Source organism: Heloderma suspectum, chromosome 1 (assembly GCF_057233095.1).
Source record: "Heloderma suspectum isolate Gila_16-S chromosome 1, 16-S_ref, whole genome shotgun sequence".
NCBI classification, from domain to species: Eukaryota; Metazoa; Chordata; class Lepidosauria; order Squamata; family Helodermatidae; genus Heloderma; species Heloderma suspectum.
Genome location: NC_139458.1, coordinates 389,009,799 through 389,024,985, shown reverse-complemented (window position 1 = coordinate 389,024,985; position 15,187 = coordinate 389,009,799). Strand labels below are relative to the sequence as shown.

At 43.4% G+C, this 15,187-nt stretch overlaps 1 protein-coding gene across 1 annotated transcript in view; it reads left to right on the top strand.

The window, feature by feature from the left end:
- The window catches only part of ALK (ALK receptor tyrosine kinase), a 903,954-nt gene that overhangs the window by 727,924 nt on the left and 160,843 nt on the right, over positions 1 to 15,187 (top strand). The window contains exon 6 of the mRNA XM_084820831.1: positions 62 to 193. Coding sequence (XP_084676957.1) covers positions 62 to 193 — 132 coding nt within the window. The remainder of the gene's footprint in view (positions 1 to 61; positions 194 to 15,187) is intronic.

The window sequence follows — 15,187 nt, the reverse complement described above, 5'->3', positions numbered from 1 at the left end:
AGCATACTACACAAATTGCTATAGAGTGGTCTGAATGGATCTTTCTTTTTCTTGACTGTAGGACCTCCTTCTGGCTCTAAAATGGCTCTGCAGAGTTCCTTCAGCTGCTGGAATGGAACAGTGATCAAGCTGGGACAGGTGTGTGACTTCACCAGAGACTGCGCAGAGGGAGAGGATGAGGGACAGCTGTGCAGTAAGTATATTCAGCACTAAGGCTTTATAACACTTCTCTGCTTTAGATCCATGGAAACTACCTAATGCCTTCTCAGTCACACCAGTCCCATTCATGTTAATGGGCCTACTCTAAGTAGGACTAACATTGGATACAACCCCTTAATTGGTGCTTAGAATGATGCACTCACTAAAAATGAAACAAAACTCCTCCAGGCCTCTCCAACAAGCCAGGGTCTCTAGCTTTTCTGACCAAAGGAGAAAACTCTAAATGTGACATCTGTCGTATCTCCGTGAGGGAAGCAATGCCTAGCCACTGAGAGCTTCCTGAAACAGGTCATCTCAAGTACAGGTCATCACTACGAACATCTCATGTACAATCATGATCATGTTTTATAATCCAAAGGAACAGGGACAAAGAACAAAGGTTGCTTTTGAAAACAAAAGTCATCCAGGAAATGTTCCTGTAATCTGTTTGCCGAGAAGGTCCAATTAGTGACCTGCACTGCAGTAAGAGTTCTGCCATTTTACACAAGCAACGCTTTGGGCTTTTCCAGTGTCTGTTTTGAACTAGTTGTATCGCTACTGGTAAAGATAAATACACATACAGTAGGTGCAAAGACAGGGATGAGACAAGCAAGCCAGATTGGGGATGGGGGTGGGAGGAGGGGAACAACAGAAAACAGACAATGTTTTTATGTGAATTAATAGGAAGGGAAACTACATGGATATCAGAGATTGGATCCAGATTTTGTTATACTTAGTCTAGACTAAATAAGTCCCATTGATTTCAGTGGGTCTCCTGTAAGTATAACTAAATTTGGATCCAACCTCAGAGCAATGCATAGAAATTCTGTGTAAAGAGAAATAATTTTCATGTGTAATATACCTTTGTCAACTATAGGTCTATCCAAGAGCTGAAAATGAAACCACTCTGAATTCTGGAAAAGTTACTATAATAAAGGGCGGGGGGGAGAGAGAGAGAGACAGGCAGGAAAGACAAAGGCCTAAATTATTATATGAAACAGTACAGCAAACCTGAATTATGCAGCTGAAACACCATCAAACATGGTGATTCAAGCTTCACTCATAGTGTGTGGGAGGCGGAAGTGTGCAGAATGAGATTTAGGGAATGAGTTTTCCTGGCATATCCTCTTGTTGAGAGAGGAAATGAGTTGTGTGAATTTTAGATGAAAAATGAGCAGGTGACTGCAACATCCTGACAGTTCTACGGAGGCCCTTTTATGATGAAAAAGGGGCTCATTCATTTGAACTGTACTCATAGATGTGAGCCAGCATAAAACTATTCACAAAGGAAATAGTAACAGAGCATTTCAATAATCATGCAATGCTCTTCCTCCACATAACTACTGGAAGTTTTCTGTAAATGAGGACTTATCTGCCCAGACCTTTCTGGATTACCCTATGTGGTGGATATGTTATTTTTCCCAGTAGCAATTTCATGACTGCTTTACTACATTCCTCCCCTTCTCATAGCACAATAATGTGCCTGCCAAAAACAGGAGAAAACTCTACTGGAGTAGGGAAATTTGAGACCAGTATTACTGCCTTTCCAGTACTCAGAGAAGCCAGCACAGCCTGGTATACAGGAGGGTTGATATTTGGAGTTTGAGGACTGAGAAAGGGTTATTTTTTTCTTTCCTTCCTTGAGATTTGTGTTCTACAGTACTGAGGGTGTACAGGTCCATACAAATATCATCTACACACACACACACACACACACACACACAAATAAATATCTTTAGGCCAAGATACCTTCCCTCCTCCTAGTCTATGCGAGTCCAGGAAGCTGATTGGTGGGAGATTCAGGACAGATAAAAGGAAGTACTTTTTCACACAGCAGTAGTAATGTTTGAGAATTCTGTTTGGGGGGTGAAACTTGATGGATTTTTCCAGTTTGGGCCTGTGGATTTCATTCTGCTCTCTTCCCCCGCCACACACTTGCTGGTGTTGACTCGACCTGTAGCAAGTCGAGCCAATGCATGGATTCTGGTGTGTGTTTTTAATGTCAGCAATTTGCGCAATTTCTTTTTGGGAGGTTTTTTGCAAGTGCAAGTGCATATGCAAGTCCGCCTGTCCACCTGTCTGCTATGTAGCCCCAAAGAGACATATTCCCTTCTTGTCAAGAGCCTTGTCAGTGTCATCTGACCAGCACCATATTTGTTTTGTCAAAGGATTTGTCAATTTCATCCCCCACTTCTACATTTCCAGAGGGATTGAGGGGTGGGAATTGACAGGGTTTTGGACAGATATGGAATATGGGTCTACTGGGCTAAACAATGTAGCGTGTGAAGAGGATGAAACTGATGAGGGTATTGACAAGAGGGGAATATGCCTCTGCAGGGCAATATAGCGGACAGGCAAACGTGCACACTTGTGCAAGATGGTGAATGAAAAGATATTTTTTAAAATTATTCATTTATTTATTTCATTTATATCTTGCCTTTTTTCCTCCTTAAGGAACCCAAGGTAGCATACATACTGCTAATCCTACTCCATTTTATCCTCACAACAACAACCTTGTGAGGTGGGTTGGGCTGAGAGTCTGTGACTGGCCCAAGGTCACCCAGTGAGCTTTATGGCCAAGTGGGGACTAGAACCCAGATCTCCCAACTCCCAGTACAACGCTATAGCCACTACACCACACTGGCTCAAACTATGACACCATTGGCACAGATTTCAAGTCTCCCCTTCCCCAAATTTGCACAAATTACAATTTGTGGTAATGGCAGAACCCCAAAAAACTGTACAAAATATTTCCAGAATCAGGGAAAAAAAATCTGTTACAGCCCACCTCCACTTATCAGAACAGAAACACTGTGGAATCCCATTGGACTTAAATGGAACAGAATTCCCAGCGTCGCACATCCATACACAGCGTATAGTTAAACTATGGAATTTACTTCCACAAGATGTAGTGATGGCCACCTCTTTGGATAGCTTTAAAAGGGGATTGGACAAATTCATGGAGGAAAAGGCTATCAATGGCTGCTAGTCCTGATGGCTATATGCTACCTCCAGTATCAGACGCAGTATGCCTATGTACATCAGTTCCTGGGGAACATGGGTGGTGGTGGGGCTGTTGCACTCCTGTCCTGCTTGTGAGTTTCCTGTGGGCAGCTGGTTGGCCACTGTGCGAACAGAATGTTGGACTACATGGACCCTTGGTCTGATCCATCAGGGATCTTCTTAAGTTCTTAAGTTCTTATGGAGCTGGTGGCACCAGTTTCAGTGGGGCAGAGATTCCATTCTGGGTTTTAGTTACAACCAGCCAGAAGTCTAAAGGAGCTATCCAAAGTGCTGAACCATATCCCAAATGGGTCCAGCACCTTTGATAGCTCCTTTAGCCTTCTGGCTGGTTGCAACTAGGAATGTTAGAGAAATCCACTGCAGATTCAAATGAGGCCAGATTCTCCAAACATGGAGAGAACTGTGATGTACCTGTCTGCCCAGCACCTGTCTGACAGCTTTGGGCTCTGATTTCGGTGGGGCTGTGAATCTATTCTGGGTTTTAGTCAGAACCAGCCAGAACTCTAAAAGAGCTATCCAAGATGCTGAGCCCATTTTGAGGATAGGTTCAGCACTTGGAATAGCTCCTTTAGAGTTCTGGCTGGTTCTGACTGAACCCCAGAATGGATTTACAGCCCCACCGAAATCAGAGCCACCAGCTTCCACTGTGTCTGCCATAGAGCTGTTAAAGATGAGGAGCCTATCAGAAAAAAAGAGGTGTAAACCCTGCTTATGCACTAATGTGGTTGAATACACAGGGATACAAAGCCAGACTTTTAAGAGCAAAGCACTCAAGCCCTAGGCCTGGACGGACAAATCTGTTGGTTTCAGTTTCTCCCACATTCAATTTTTTAAAATCTCAAAACCAAACTGAAATGAAATTCTCACCCATCCCTAGTATAAGGTAGCTTCCTATGTTCCTCTATAATAGGGTTGGGGAACCCGTGGACCTCTCATCCCTGACCTTTTGCCATACTGGCTAGGGCTGACGGGAGCTGGAGTTCATTAACATATGGAGGTCACAGGTTCTGGGGGTACCCACTTCTGCAATATAAGACACAGATAATGTATAACCAGGGCAACCTAACTTTCTGGATGTGTTTGGCAAGTATGTCAAGATTTTATTTATTTCTGATGGTTCTGCTCAGATCTTATGACATTGCAAGGGGTATAATTTCACTTATAAAAGGTATTGCAAGATGTGAACTTTCTCAGAACCCCTTAGCTGCTTTATGATGTGATTTACAGAGGAGGGTGGAAGAATGTGACTTGGAATTTGTGGATATATGTGCAGAAAACAAATGTTATGATCAACTAGGGGAAATCTGTAGATGTCTATTTGACCAGGATTTGGCAAGTAGAAGAAAGGAAAAAACTACAATAGATACAGACTAATTTATCCAGAATTAAGTTCCGTTTATGAATTACTGGAATGGCAAACATACTGAGGAATACTCAGACTTGTCTGTTAATGTCATTACTATAATTGATAATATTTATAAGAAAGTGCCTTGTTTGAATTAGACTCTATCATTACGTTTGCTTGTATACCACCACCTTTTTATAATTAATAACAAATCAATATTGTTATGGTAATAATAATTTTATTACTCAAAACAGTCACAGCTAAGTATGTAAATAGCTTCTACTTCTCAATAGAAAAATATTGCAAAGTATTGCACCTGAGATGGTTAGTGGGGTTACCACCTTGTAAAATGGCAAATTACGGACCGTTCAACTATTCACCACAGCAGCGGAGCAAAAAAAGGTATTTGTGGTTTATTGTGGCCACAATGGCCTGGTTCAGACGTAATGTTAAACCATAGTTTAGCTTCTCATGAAAGAGCCTGTGGCCACAATGCCGGGCCAGCCCTACCATTAGGCACAGTGAGGTAGCCACCTCAGGAAGCTGATTTGGGGTGTTATGAAAGGACAGCGAATTGTTAGTTATTATTGTTGTAATTTTACTGCCAGAGAGAAGGAGAGATGTGCTTGTGGGATTTTCTGCTTCAGATGACAAAATAACTTAACTTGACTGGCCTTGTGTGCTAGCTATTTACCTTGACTGGAGTGGGGGGACATTTGCTGCTCTGACTCAGGCAAAATATGGACCAGCCCTGCCACAAGGAAGAAATCAGAAGTATCCACATCCATTTTCAACTAACCACTGTTCATTGATTTATCCATTTTCTGTGTCAAACAAGAGGGAAGCTCCCTACATGTGTGCAATGCAAGAACAATCCATAATGAAATGCAGAGAATAATTTAACAATTCATCAGTAGAACCCAAAAAGCATTTCAGCTGTAATCAGTGGCTCAGCACTGCCGTCAGTTTCAAAAGTAGGGGTTTTTGTTTTTGTTTTTAAAGGCTTCTAGAGGATTTAAAACCCTAATGGTTTTTAATATCAGGGTGTTGTTGTTGTTTTTAATTTCAGAGGTGGGCAGCCTACTTAACCCAGAGGGCAACAGGCAATGCTGGGTGATGGGGGTCGGGGGTTCGCACATACATGTGTGCCCTAGGGATGTCAGAAGAATCTGGTTGGGGGGTGGAGCTTGATGAGTTTTCATTGGCTCAGGGACAACCCCCCCCCCCCAGTTTTTAGCTTGTCTTCCACGTTCGGTCCACAGCAAGTCAGGCCATCTAGTGGATTTTCTGAGGGTGGTGGCGGTTTTAATTTGGAGAAATAGACATTTGTCCAGATTGCAGCTGCAATTTGCACAAGTGTCTATTTCTGCAATGTTTTTAAAAATGGAAGAAGTCTCCAGAATTCAGGGAAAATGCTCAACTTGGCTGGCAAATGCAAGCCAAGATGGCCATGCCATGGAGACCAGTACCAAAAAGGGCTGGGTTTCCAGTGATGGACATCTGTAGCATACATACACACACACACACACACACACACACACACTTTCATGCCCCCTGCCCATATCTCTGTTTACAGGGATGGGGAGATTTAAACTGACCTATCTCCCCTCAGAGATCAGGGGATGGGATCACTGGGGGGAGGGAGTTCAAAGCCTCTCCCCCAGCCAGTGACCCTGATCTCTGTATTGAGATTGCTTGGATGAGGATGAGGCCCATTCAGCAATCCTTATCCAGGGTAGTATCCAATGGTAGTCTTATGTAGAGTAGACCCATTGAAATGAATGGGACTTAAGTTAGTTGTGACTAACTCAAGTCTCATTCACTTCAATGGGTCTACTTTATGTAGGACTAACATTTGCCACTACCCCAGATTGCTGTTTTCTCACTGCTACTATCAGCAGGGAAACAATGATCTGTTCCCTGCCTCCAGCTGATGGCTGATCAGTTGGATGGGGAAAGTGGTCAGGGCACCTCAGGGGCTCCCCAGGCTGTGAGACGAGTAATTCATTCCCTCTCCATCTGACTAGCTTGTTCACCTGACTCACCTGACCAAATGAGAAAACACACAGCAGCTTTGAGGACAGCGGCTCTGAGGACAGTTTGTAAATCTAAATCAGTGATAGATTTACAAACTTCAGCTGAGTGTTTTGGGCTTCAAGGGTTAATGTGTGGGTAGTGGTCCTTGAAACTTTTTCCAGCCAGACAATACAAACTTGGTACTAAAGAAGATGGATGTATTGCTCAAACAATCTAAGGGAATAACATTCTTTCATCATAATAACGCAGGCAGCAAACATCCCTAAATACATACAAGTTATAATTAACAAGAGTATAATAGAAATAGTAGCAAGGATATTGTTAACACAATAAAATCTAAGTTCCTCTCAATCTAACAGTTAATACGATCATTTCATACTTACCTAAACAGAAGGCATGGTGAACAGATCTAACATAAGCATGTTTGGCAGGTTTCTCATTCTCCCAGGATCTCGTTTTTCAGCCAGGTCAAACCTTTTGTAACATCTATGTAGGTGACTTCAACCAAAGTTTTAGACCTGGTCATACTCTTGCACCTAACTTTAGCATCTAACCCTAAGGGCTACTTCCTAATGCAGCCAGGTTTACTGCTGACTTCCAAAGCATCTTTATGAAGGCCCCCCCTCCTAAGCTAAGAAGGTTTTTGCTTCTAAGAATTAACCAACCCACCTGTGACAAACTTCTATGCCCCATTTCCAAGAATACCTTTTAGCACTCACAGTTAGCTAATGACACACAAAGAACTAATAACATCAAAATACAATAAATCCTTGTCAATATCACACATTATAATACATATGCTGTTACAGCTGCACAGAGGGTAGTCGAGGGCCATGGATTTCCCCAATGTGTTTTATATAGTAATATAATACATAATAGGGGCCGCGGTGGCTTAGTGGTTAAGACGCTGAACTGCAGACTGGAAGGTCAGCAGGACAGCAGTTCGAGACCCGAGTGCTGTGTGACGGAGTGAGCTCCCGTCTTCAGTCCCAGCTTCTGCCAACCTAGCAGTTCAAAAGCAAGAAATTGCAAGTAGATAAATAGGTACCGCCTCGGCGGGAAAGGTAACAGCATTCCGTGCACCTCGGTGTTCAGTCATGCCGGCCACATGACCATGGAAGCGTCTTCGGACAGCGCTGGCTCTTCGCCTTAGAAATGGAGATGTGCACCACACCCTAGAGTCGGACACGACTGGTTGGAGACATCTTTACCTTTTTTTATAATGCATAATGCTTGTCATACTCATTCGGAAAAGTGAAATTGCTGAGATGGATAAAGGTCTAAAACAGCCTTCCCCAACCTGGTACCCTCCACATATGTTGGACTGCAATCCCCATGATTTCCAGAGCATGGCTAATGGCCATGCTGGCTGTGAATGATGGGAGTTGCATTCCAACACATCCGGTGAGTGTCAGGTTGGGGATGTTCACAATTCTGTGTTAAAATAATTAAAAGTGTGTAACTATTTATTTATATCTTGTCCTTCCTCCAAGGAGCTCAAGATGCCATATATGGTTCCTCCCGCAATGTTAGCTCCACAGCAACCCTGTGAGGAAGTTAAGCTCAGAGATAGTGACTAGTCCAAGGTCACCCAGTGAGTTTCATGGCTGAGTGGGGATTTGGTCTAGGTCCAATCCTCTAACCACTATACCACATGGACTCTCTCTGCACCCATATACAGTACTGTGCAAAAGTCTTAGGCCACCATTAGATTTGTTTTAGCAGTGGTATAATGACCATATATAATTATTTATCAGTCTTTCCATTAGAATACAACCAGAAAATACAGGAAATTTGTATGCAGTATTCAACAATAGAAAAAAAATCAAAAAAAAGCTTCCATGGGCTAAAGTGGCAAGTATCTAGTGTGACCTCCCCTTACACTAGAGTAACAGCAGGCGCCTGGCCAGGAATGGTCTTCGTGGAAGGGTAGCAGCCAAGAAACCACTTTTGCGGAAGGGGAACAGGGTGAAAAGGCTAAGATATGCTAAAGCTCACAAAGATTGGAATGAGGATCAGTGGAAAAGAGTATTATAGAGTGATGAATCCAAGTTTGAAGTTTTGGGGTCCAGTCGTTGACAATATGTGAGAAGAAGAGTTGGAGAGAGATGGACGAATGAGTGCTTGCGGCCTTCAGTGAAACATGGTGGAGGGTCTCTCCTGGTTTGGGCTGCATTTCTGCCAGTGGTGTTGGCGATCCTGTCCGTATTGATGGGATCATGAATACTGAAAAGTACAGACAGGTTTTAATTCATCATGCCATTCCTTCTGGAAAGCACCTGATTGGGAATAGTTTCATTTTTCAGCATGATAATGATCCCAAGCACACTGCTAATGCAGTGAAATCATATTTAGCAAGGAAAACAGCTGATAAAACTCACAGTCATGGACTGGCCTCCACAGAGTCCAGACCTGAATATTATAGAGGCAGTATGGGACCACCTGGACAGAGAAAGAAATAAAAGACAACCTACATCTAAAGAAGAACTCTGGGAAGTGCTGAAAGAAGCCTGGTATTACTTCAGAAAACTTCAGGACAGTCTCCCCAAAAGAGTTCAAGATGTGCTTAGAGCCAAGGGAGGTCACACTAAATACTGACTTTTGCCTGTAAATATTTCCTGTGTTTTCTGTTTGTATCTTAATACAGAGACCGAAAAATAATTATGGATGGTCATTAAAACTTTGCTGAAACAACAAAGCTGGTGGTGGCCTAAGACTTTTGCACAGTACTGTATAACTACATATCCATGGATATACTGGCTGTATGTGGATATACCACTAAATCTTAGTTTAGTACTATGTGAACGAGCATTGGGTTCACCACACTTTCTGTTTTCAATTAACTGCAGTTTTTTATTTCACCTGAACAGGATAAACTGTGGTTAGTCTTAACCATAGCTTGTGTGGGAAAACTGACTTAAATCATGGTTTATAATAACCTGAGCAAGCCATAGTTAAAACTAACTGCAGTTCCTAGATCTTAGGAACATCATGTGGCAACACTAAGCGTTAGGTGATATGAAAGCTGTGTCTGTAGCATTTGATTTGTGGTGGCTTTTGCATGCATTTGATATTTCAATTTTTGCATGACCAACATGCACATATGAACCCACCCAAGCTTGTAAACAATATCCACAGCAAGCTTTTTGGGGGGGTGAGGTCTGTGCAAAGGCTTTCCTAATCTGAATTGTGCTAATGTGAGTCTGATCCGTGAAAACCAAAAGAGAATCAGGACAATGTAGTCTGACATGTGAGCCAGAGACATTAAAGCTTGCAGTGGAATTGCAATAAATAGCTGACATTGGTTCACCACGTGGAGGAAACATTACAATAAGTGAAGAAGTCTGTATTCAGAGTACAAGACAGCCAGAGGTTCATAAAGACATATTTATGACAGAAGAAAGTAGTATACTGGGCTAGCAATTGTTCTTTTAATACATCTCTGCTTCTACTTGCACAATAAGCTTTACTGCCAATTTTTCCCTGGGCCCTAGGCGGTGTTTGATGCTTAGATGTCTCCCCCTGACTGTTCTGGCATGTTTACATGATTCTGTATACTGTAATATACTACACAGTATACAGCAGGCACCAAAGTGAATTAAACTGGACTGCACACTGAGCTGTTTCAAGAAGAATTCTGGATGCACCTGGTTCTGACATTTTATTCAGAACTTAGCCTGAGGATGAGACAGATTCTTCTGTTGGATGTGGAGACTGAAATTCAACGGAAGAAGAATGAATGTGGCATCTTCTTTAAAGGGAAAACAATAATCAAATATTTTTCTAGCACTGGACCACATTTTCGCAGGGAAGAAAAGGAGGAGGGGCTGATATGCTCATTGCTCCCTGCATACTCCCCACCACCACCTCTCATGAGCTGCTCCAGATCATTTATTTTAAACAATGCCTTCTTACTGGCTCTGTGATCTCAGTCAATCAGGGATCACATAGCCAGGTGATGATGTTGTGGCACCCCATAGCCAATGAGAGCCCATAGCCTTGAGGGCAGACAATGGCCTCGCATTGCAGTCGCTCTCAATTGAGCGGAAGGGTGGGGAGGAGGAGGAATGTGGTGGCCTACTGGCAAGGCAATTAACTGCCTTGACACCCCCTGTCCTGCTGCGGGTTTCAGCTCAGGCCTAATGTTGACGTCTTTATTTTAGAAAAGTAGCTATGTAAGTGGGTAGCAGCAAAAGCCCTAATCCAAAAATGTCTTTCATGCACAAGAGCAATGATGTGCTCATGGAGCTACTTGGCTTCCCCACATTTAATTCTATGGATGGAGCTGATTTGTGTGCACATCTCTTTGCACATGCCGATTAGCAACCTCCATTGGAATGACTGAGTAAGAGATCCCTGTGTGCAGCTGAGCACACAGTTGTCTGGCTCGGGGTGAAACGTTCTCTGGCACTTCAAGGGCTAAGCGGTTTATTGAGACTCATCTTAAGCATTTGGGATGGGATGGATGGCTAAGGATTCTTGAGGATTTTGTTTGGTTCTCATTTGGGTAGCTGATCTGCACCTCTATTGTGTGAAACAGAACATAGCTGTCCTTCAGATTTTATATCTTGACTCAAATGTACAATTTGTGAGAACATATGTTCAAAAATGCATATTTATATACACATTTCTGTGCAAATCTAAAAAAAAAAAAAACAAATTGCTGATTAATGTGGAAACAGGACAGAACAGACTAATCAGTGAACAGATGCATAACTAACATGATCTGGAAATGGACTGATCCGTCCATCCCTACGGGTGGATGAATGGATGGAAAGTCATTGATATAAACCTAAATAAATAAAGTAGTTAATTTAGGGAGCAATTCTATGGGGATAGGCAGCCGCCTCCGAACTCAGAGGTGGCCACCTACCCAATGCAGGGCAGGTGGAGCGTGGAAGGGATCTTGGCCTCCGTGCTCCGGCTGCCCTGCATTTGCGGCTAGATGGCTGATTTCAGCTGTCTAGCTGCAGTGCTTCGGAGTGAGGGGGGTGGCTAGATGATGCATAGAAAGCATTGTACTGACCCTTCTGAGGTCCCCACCCCTCCCTGCCCCCAGGAACGCCCCCTTTCCTCCCGCTCCACACTGCTCTTATGTGTGCGGAGCCTGGGATGATCCGTGCTGCCTACGATGGGGCGGGGAGGCAGTTTTCTGGGAACTGACCTTGGAGCATGGGCTCCAAGGTCATTTCCTGAAAACTGAATAATTCTATGGCTGTCCAGACATTGCCTATTGGCTATAAGATTATGCCCTTATAGGCTATCACAGCACTCATGAATTTTGCCTAGTATTGTGATGTCCTGGTTCATCTTCACCCCAATACTACAAAGGTGAAAAATGGGAATAGCAGCAACTAAATAATTAGTGTTCTTCTTGGCACATTTTATTGATGTACGTAAGTGGCTTAGGGTACCTTAGTAGAAAGGTGACAATTAAACATTTTAAATAAACAAACAAATAGCATGCTGTGTCTCTGCAGGTGAATGACATATGGAAATCTTGTTGCCTACTTTGAGTTTTAAGGAAAGGACAGGCTAAAAGAAAATGTTAATTTAATGGCACCATATCAGCAATAAGAGGAGCAGAGCAGAACAAGAAAGAGAAAAGAAGAGAGAACAGAGTTCTGCAGAGCCGTGGATCTATCTAACACTTTGAGCATGGGCACATTAGACTTAATATTGATTTAGTTAGGGCCAGGAATCCAAAGGCTAAAAAAGTAAATAAATCTATATTACTTTCTGCATAGAAACTTGATGTCAGGGTGGAAACTGAGCCCATAGAGCCCCAGAGCAGTTCTGATTCTGAGGAATAGCAACAACCCGTGGGAGAGGAGCTCGCTCATTGCTCACAGGCACAGCAGCAGGGAGAGATTCCTCCTGCCTGCATTCCTGAGAGAGATAGTGACCCTGGCAGCAAGAGAGCAGGGGAGGGGGCCTTGCTGGATGCTCGGCGCAGACGCAGGGAGCAGCGCCAGATGGAGGGTGCCGAGAGGAGGCGCTCTGCTCGCTTGGCGCTAAAACAACGGTCGCATCTGAGGACCCAAGGGTAACAGGGAGGACCTCTCCATAGCCCATACGTTCAGAGTCTTCCTGCCCTTCTCCTTCAAATGGGGACCAACTGTCTTACCTGGAGCTTAGGCTACTGTACTAACTACCCAGTGCAGTTCCTTGCTTAGTCGTTGGTGATTAGCATCTGAAAGAGTCATTAAGTTGTAAAAGGAATAAAGCCTTGGAAAGAATCCTCTTCATCTGTGTCTTGAGTTGGCTATTGGAGGGGACTGTAAGAGGCAGCTAGGGCGCTCCTGACACTTTCCTAAGATGGCAAGATAGTAATTGAATAAATATGTGTTTCAAAACGGCAAGCAGTACATTACATCAACTTTTTTTAAATCTGCAAGTCTAAGGAAGATCCAACATGTCACATGACTGTTGCCAAAGCAGAAACTTAACAATAACCCAGTCTCTATAGGAGTCAAGGAATAAAAGCACTGGAAAAGAACTGCTTTCAAATAGTGTGATAGTGTACAGTAGCCACAATAAACTCAGGCACCCTAATTCAGAGCCCTATTGGAGTTTGTGCTCCAATGTGTGCAAACAGGGCGCTCTTGCTCATGTGGGCTGCTCACTCAATTCAGCGGATAGGGCAGATCTGCATGGGTAAAATATACGTGAGGATGGACTACCTGCTACACTGAATCAAAGAGAGGAGTCCTTGTGGCCTGATCAGTTCCTCATAGTGACAGTGGCCTGATCAGTTCCTCGTAGCAAATTGTTCAGTCATAAAGACAAGTTAACTACAAGTTCTAATTAATACTGTCTAGCTCAAAGGCAGTCCCTTGAAGGGATTTTCTACATGAGGCATTTATCGTGCACTCATCATTCCCTACTCATGGTTGTTTACGGGTTCTTTAGATGATGATGTGACCCTTCAGTTTCACTTCAGTGTCTAAACAGCACTTTCAGCTATTTTTTTTAGAGCAGGGTAAATGTGGTATTTAATTGTGAAAGTGAAAGAAAGCGCAAGTTCCTCTTGTGTCTTTGCACTATTCTGTTATACCACAGCATCACCTAGAGGTTATGTAGCAGAAAAGCAGGAAAAGAAATGCTTCTTGTGTAGTGCTCAGATCTCAATTCTGCAACAAAACCGAAAGTACATACAGCGGATTAACAGCCTCATGTAGAAAAGCTCAAAAATAGTGCCCTATATTTATCATGGAAGCCAGCTGAAATCATTCCATCTGAAGATATCCTAATGTGAAAATAGAGGACAGATTTAATGTCTGTGTGATGCCACCTATGGTGCTGTACCAACTGAAAACCCATCCACCCCCCATTTTAATGAATGGAGTTATTGCAAATTATTATTATTCTCTTCTAGTTGATGTAAGTTTGGAAGTTAAGTAAATATTTTAAACTTTAAACTGCAGCCACAACTAATGAGTGTTTGTGAAGTGTAGTTGTTAAAAACATAAACAATATGAACTAGATGTCACTGGTTCAAACCCCATCTCAGCCATGAACTCATGCGGTGGCCTTAGGAAAGCTCTGATCTCTCAGCCTCACTCCTCCCATGCTTTTGCACACAGACAGACAGATATCTGTAACACTGAGTTAATTATATTGGCTTATCTTACGGGGGGGGGCATCTACACCCAGCTTTTACTCTGGGATGGGTGCAAGTTAAGGTCTCTCATGACAGACAACGCAGTTACGACTTCTCAGCCATCCATGGTTTTCGCCTGGAAAATGCGAAGTTCCAAGGAGTCGTTTTGCTGTGATGTTTTTCGTTTGCTACAGGTTTCCCTCGCTTGTGAGTCATTTGTCCGTTCCTCTAACTGACTTCACATTTTGCCGTGGATGTGTTATAAGCATGTGTAGTGCCTGCATCACTCTGTGATGCCCCTTTACTCCCCCCATCACTTCGCAGCTGCACAGTTACAGCGGCACAGAGGGGTATTTTCATCTATTTAATCACACTTTTGCACAGTTTTGCAGCTTCGTATCTTCGCAATGGTTGCTTTTGGACTCAGTACCCAAGGGGGGGGGCTTGGGGGAGGACCAACATCACTCCGGCCACCTTTTTGGAGTGATGGCTAGGCACGTAGTGCTCATGCTTCTGAGTGTGAACCATCGCAAGAGTCTCAGGCTGATGAACTGACAAACTGATGGTGCGGAAATGAAAGAGCACCAAACACCCTCTTTTTACCTGAGAGACAGAAAGACACAGCAGAGCCCCTCATATACAAAACAGCCACTGAAGTGTCGCACCCCCACACTCACGGGAGTGCACAGCTGCACATTTCAGTATAATAGCAAAAAAAAAGGCACGGCAAGTCTGTTAGGAAAGCGCGCAGTACATCGCAAGTGTATCGCAGGGCAGGCTGATTCGAAGCCGCATTGCTGCGCAGTTGCAACTGGGTGGGGGGTCAAAGCGGTGCCATGTAGATGGGGCCTGGGGTACTGTAAGGAAGAGGTTCCTAACCTTGGTTCCCCACATGTTGTTGAACTACAATCCCCAGTCAGCATGGTCAATAGTCAGGGATGGTAGGTGTTGTAGTCCAACAACATCTGGGAAACCAAGTT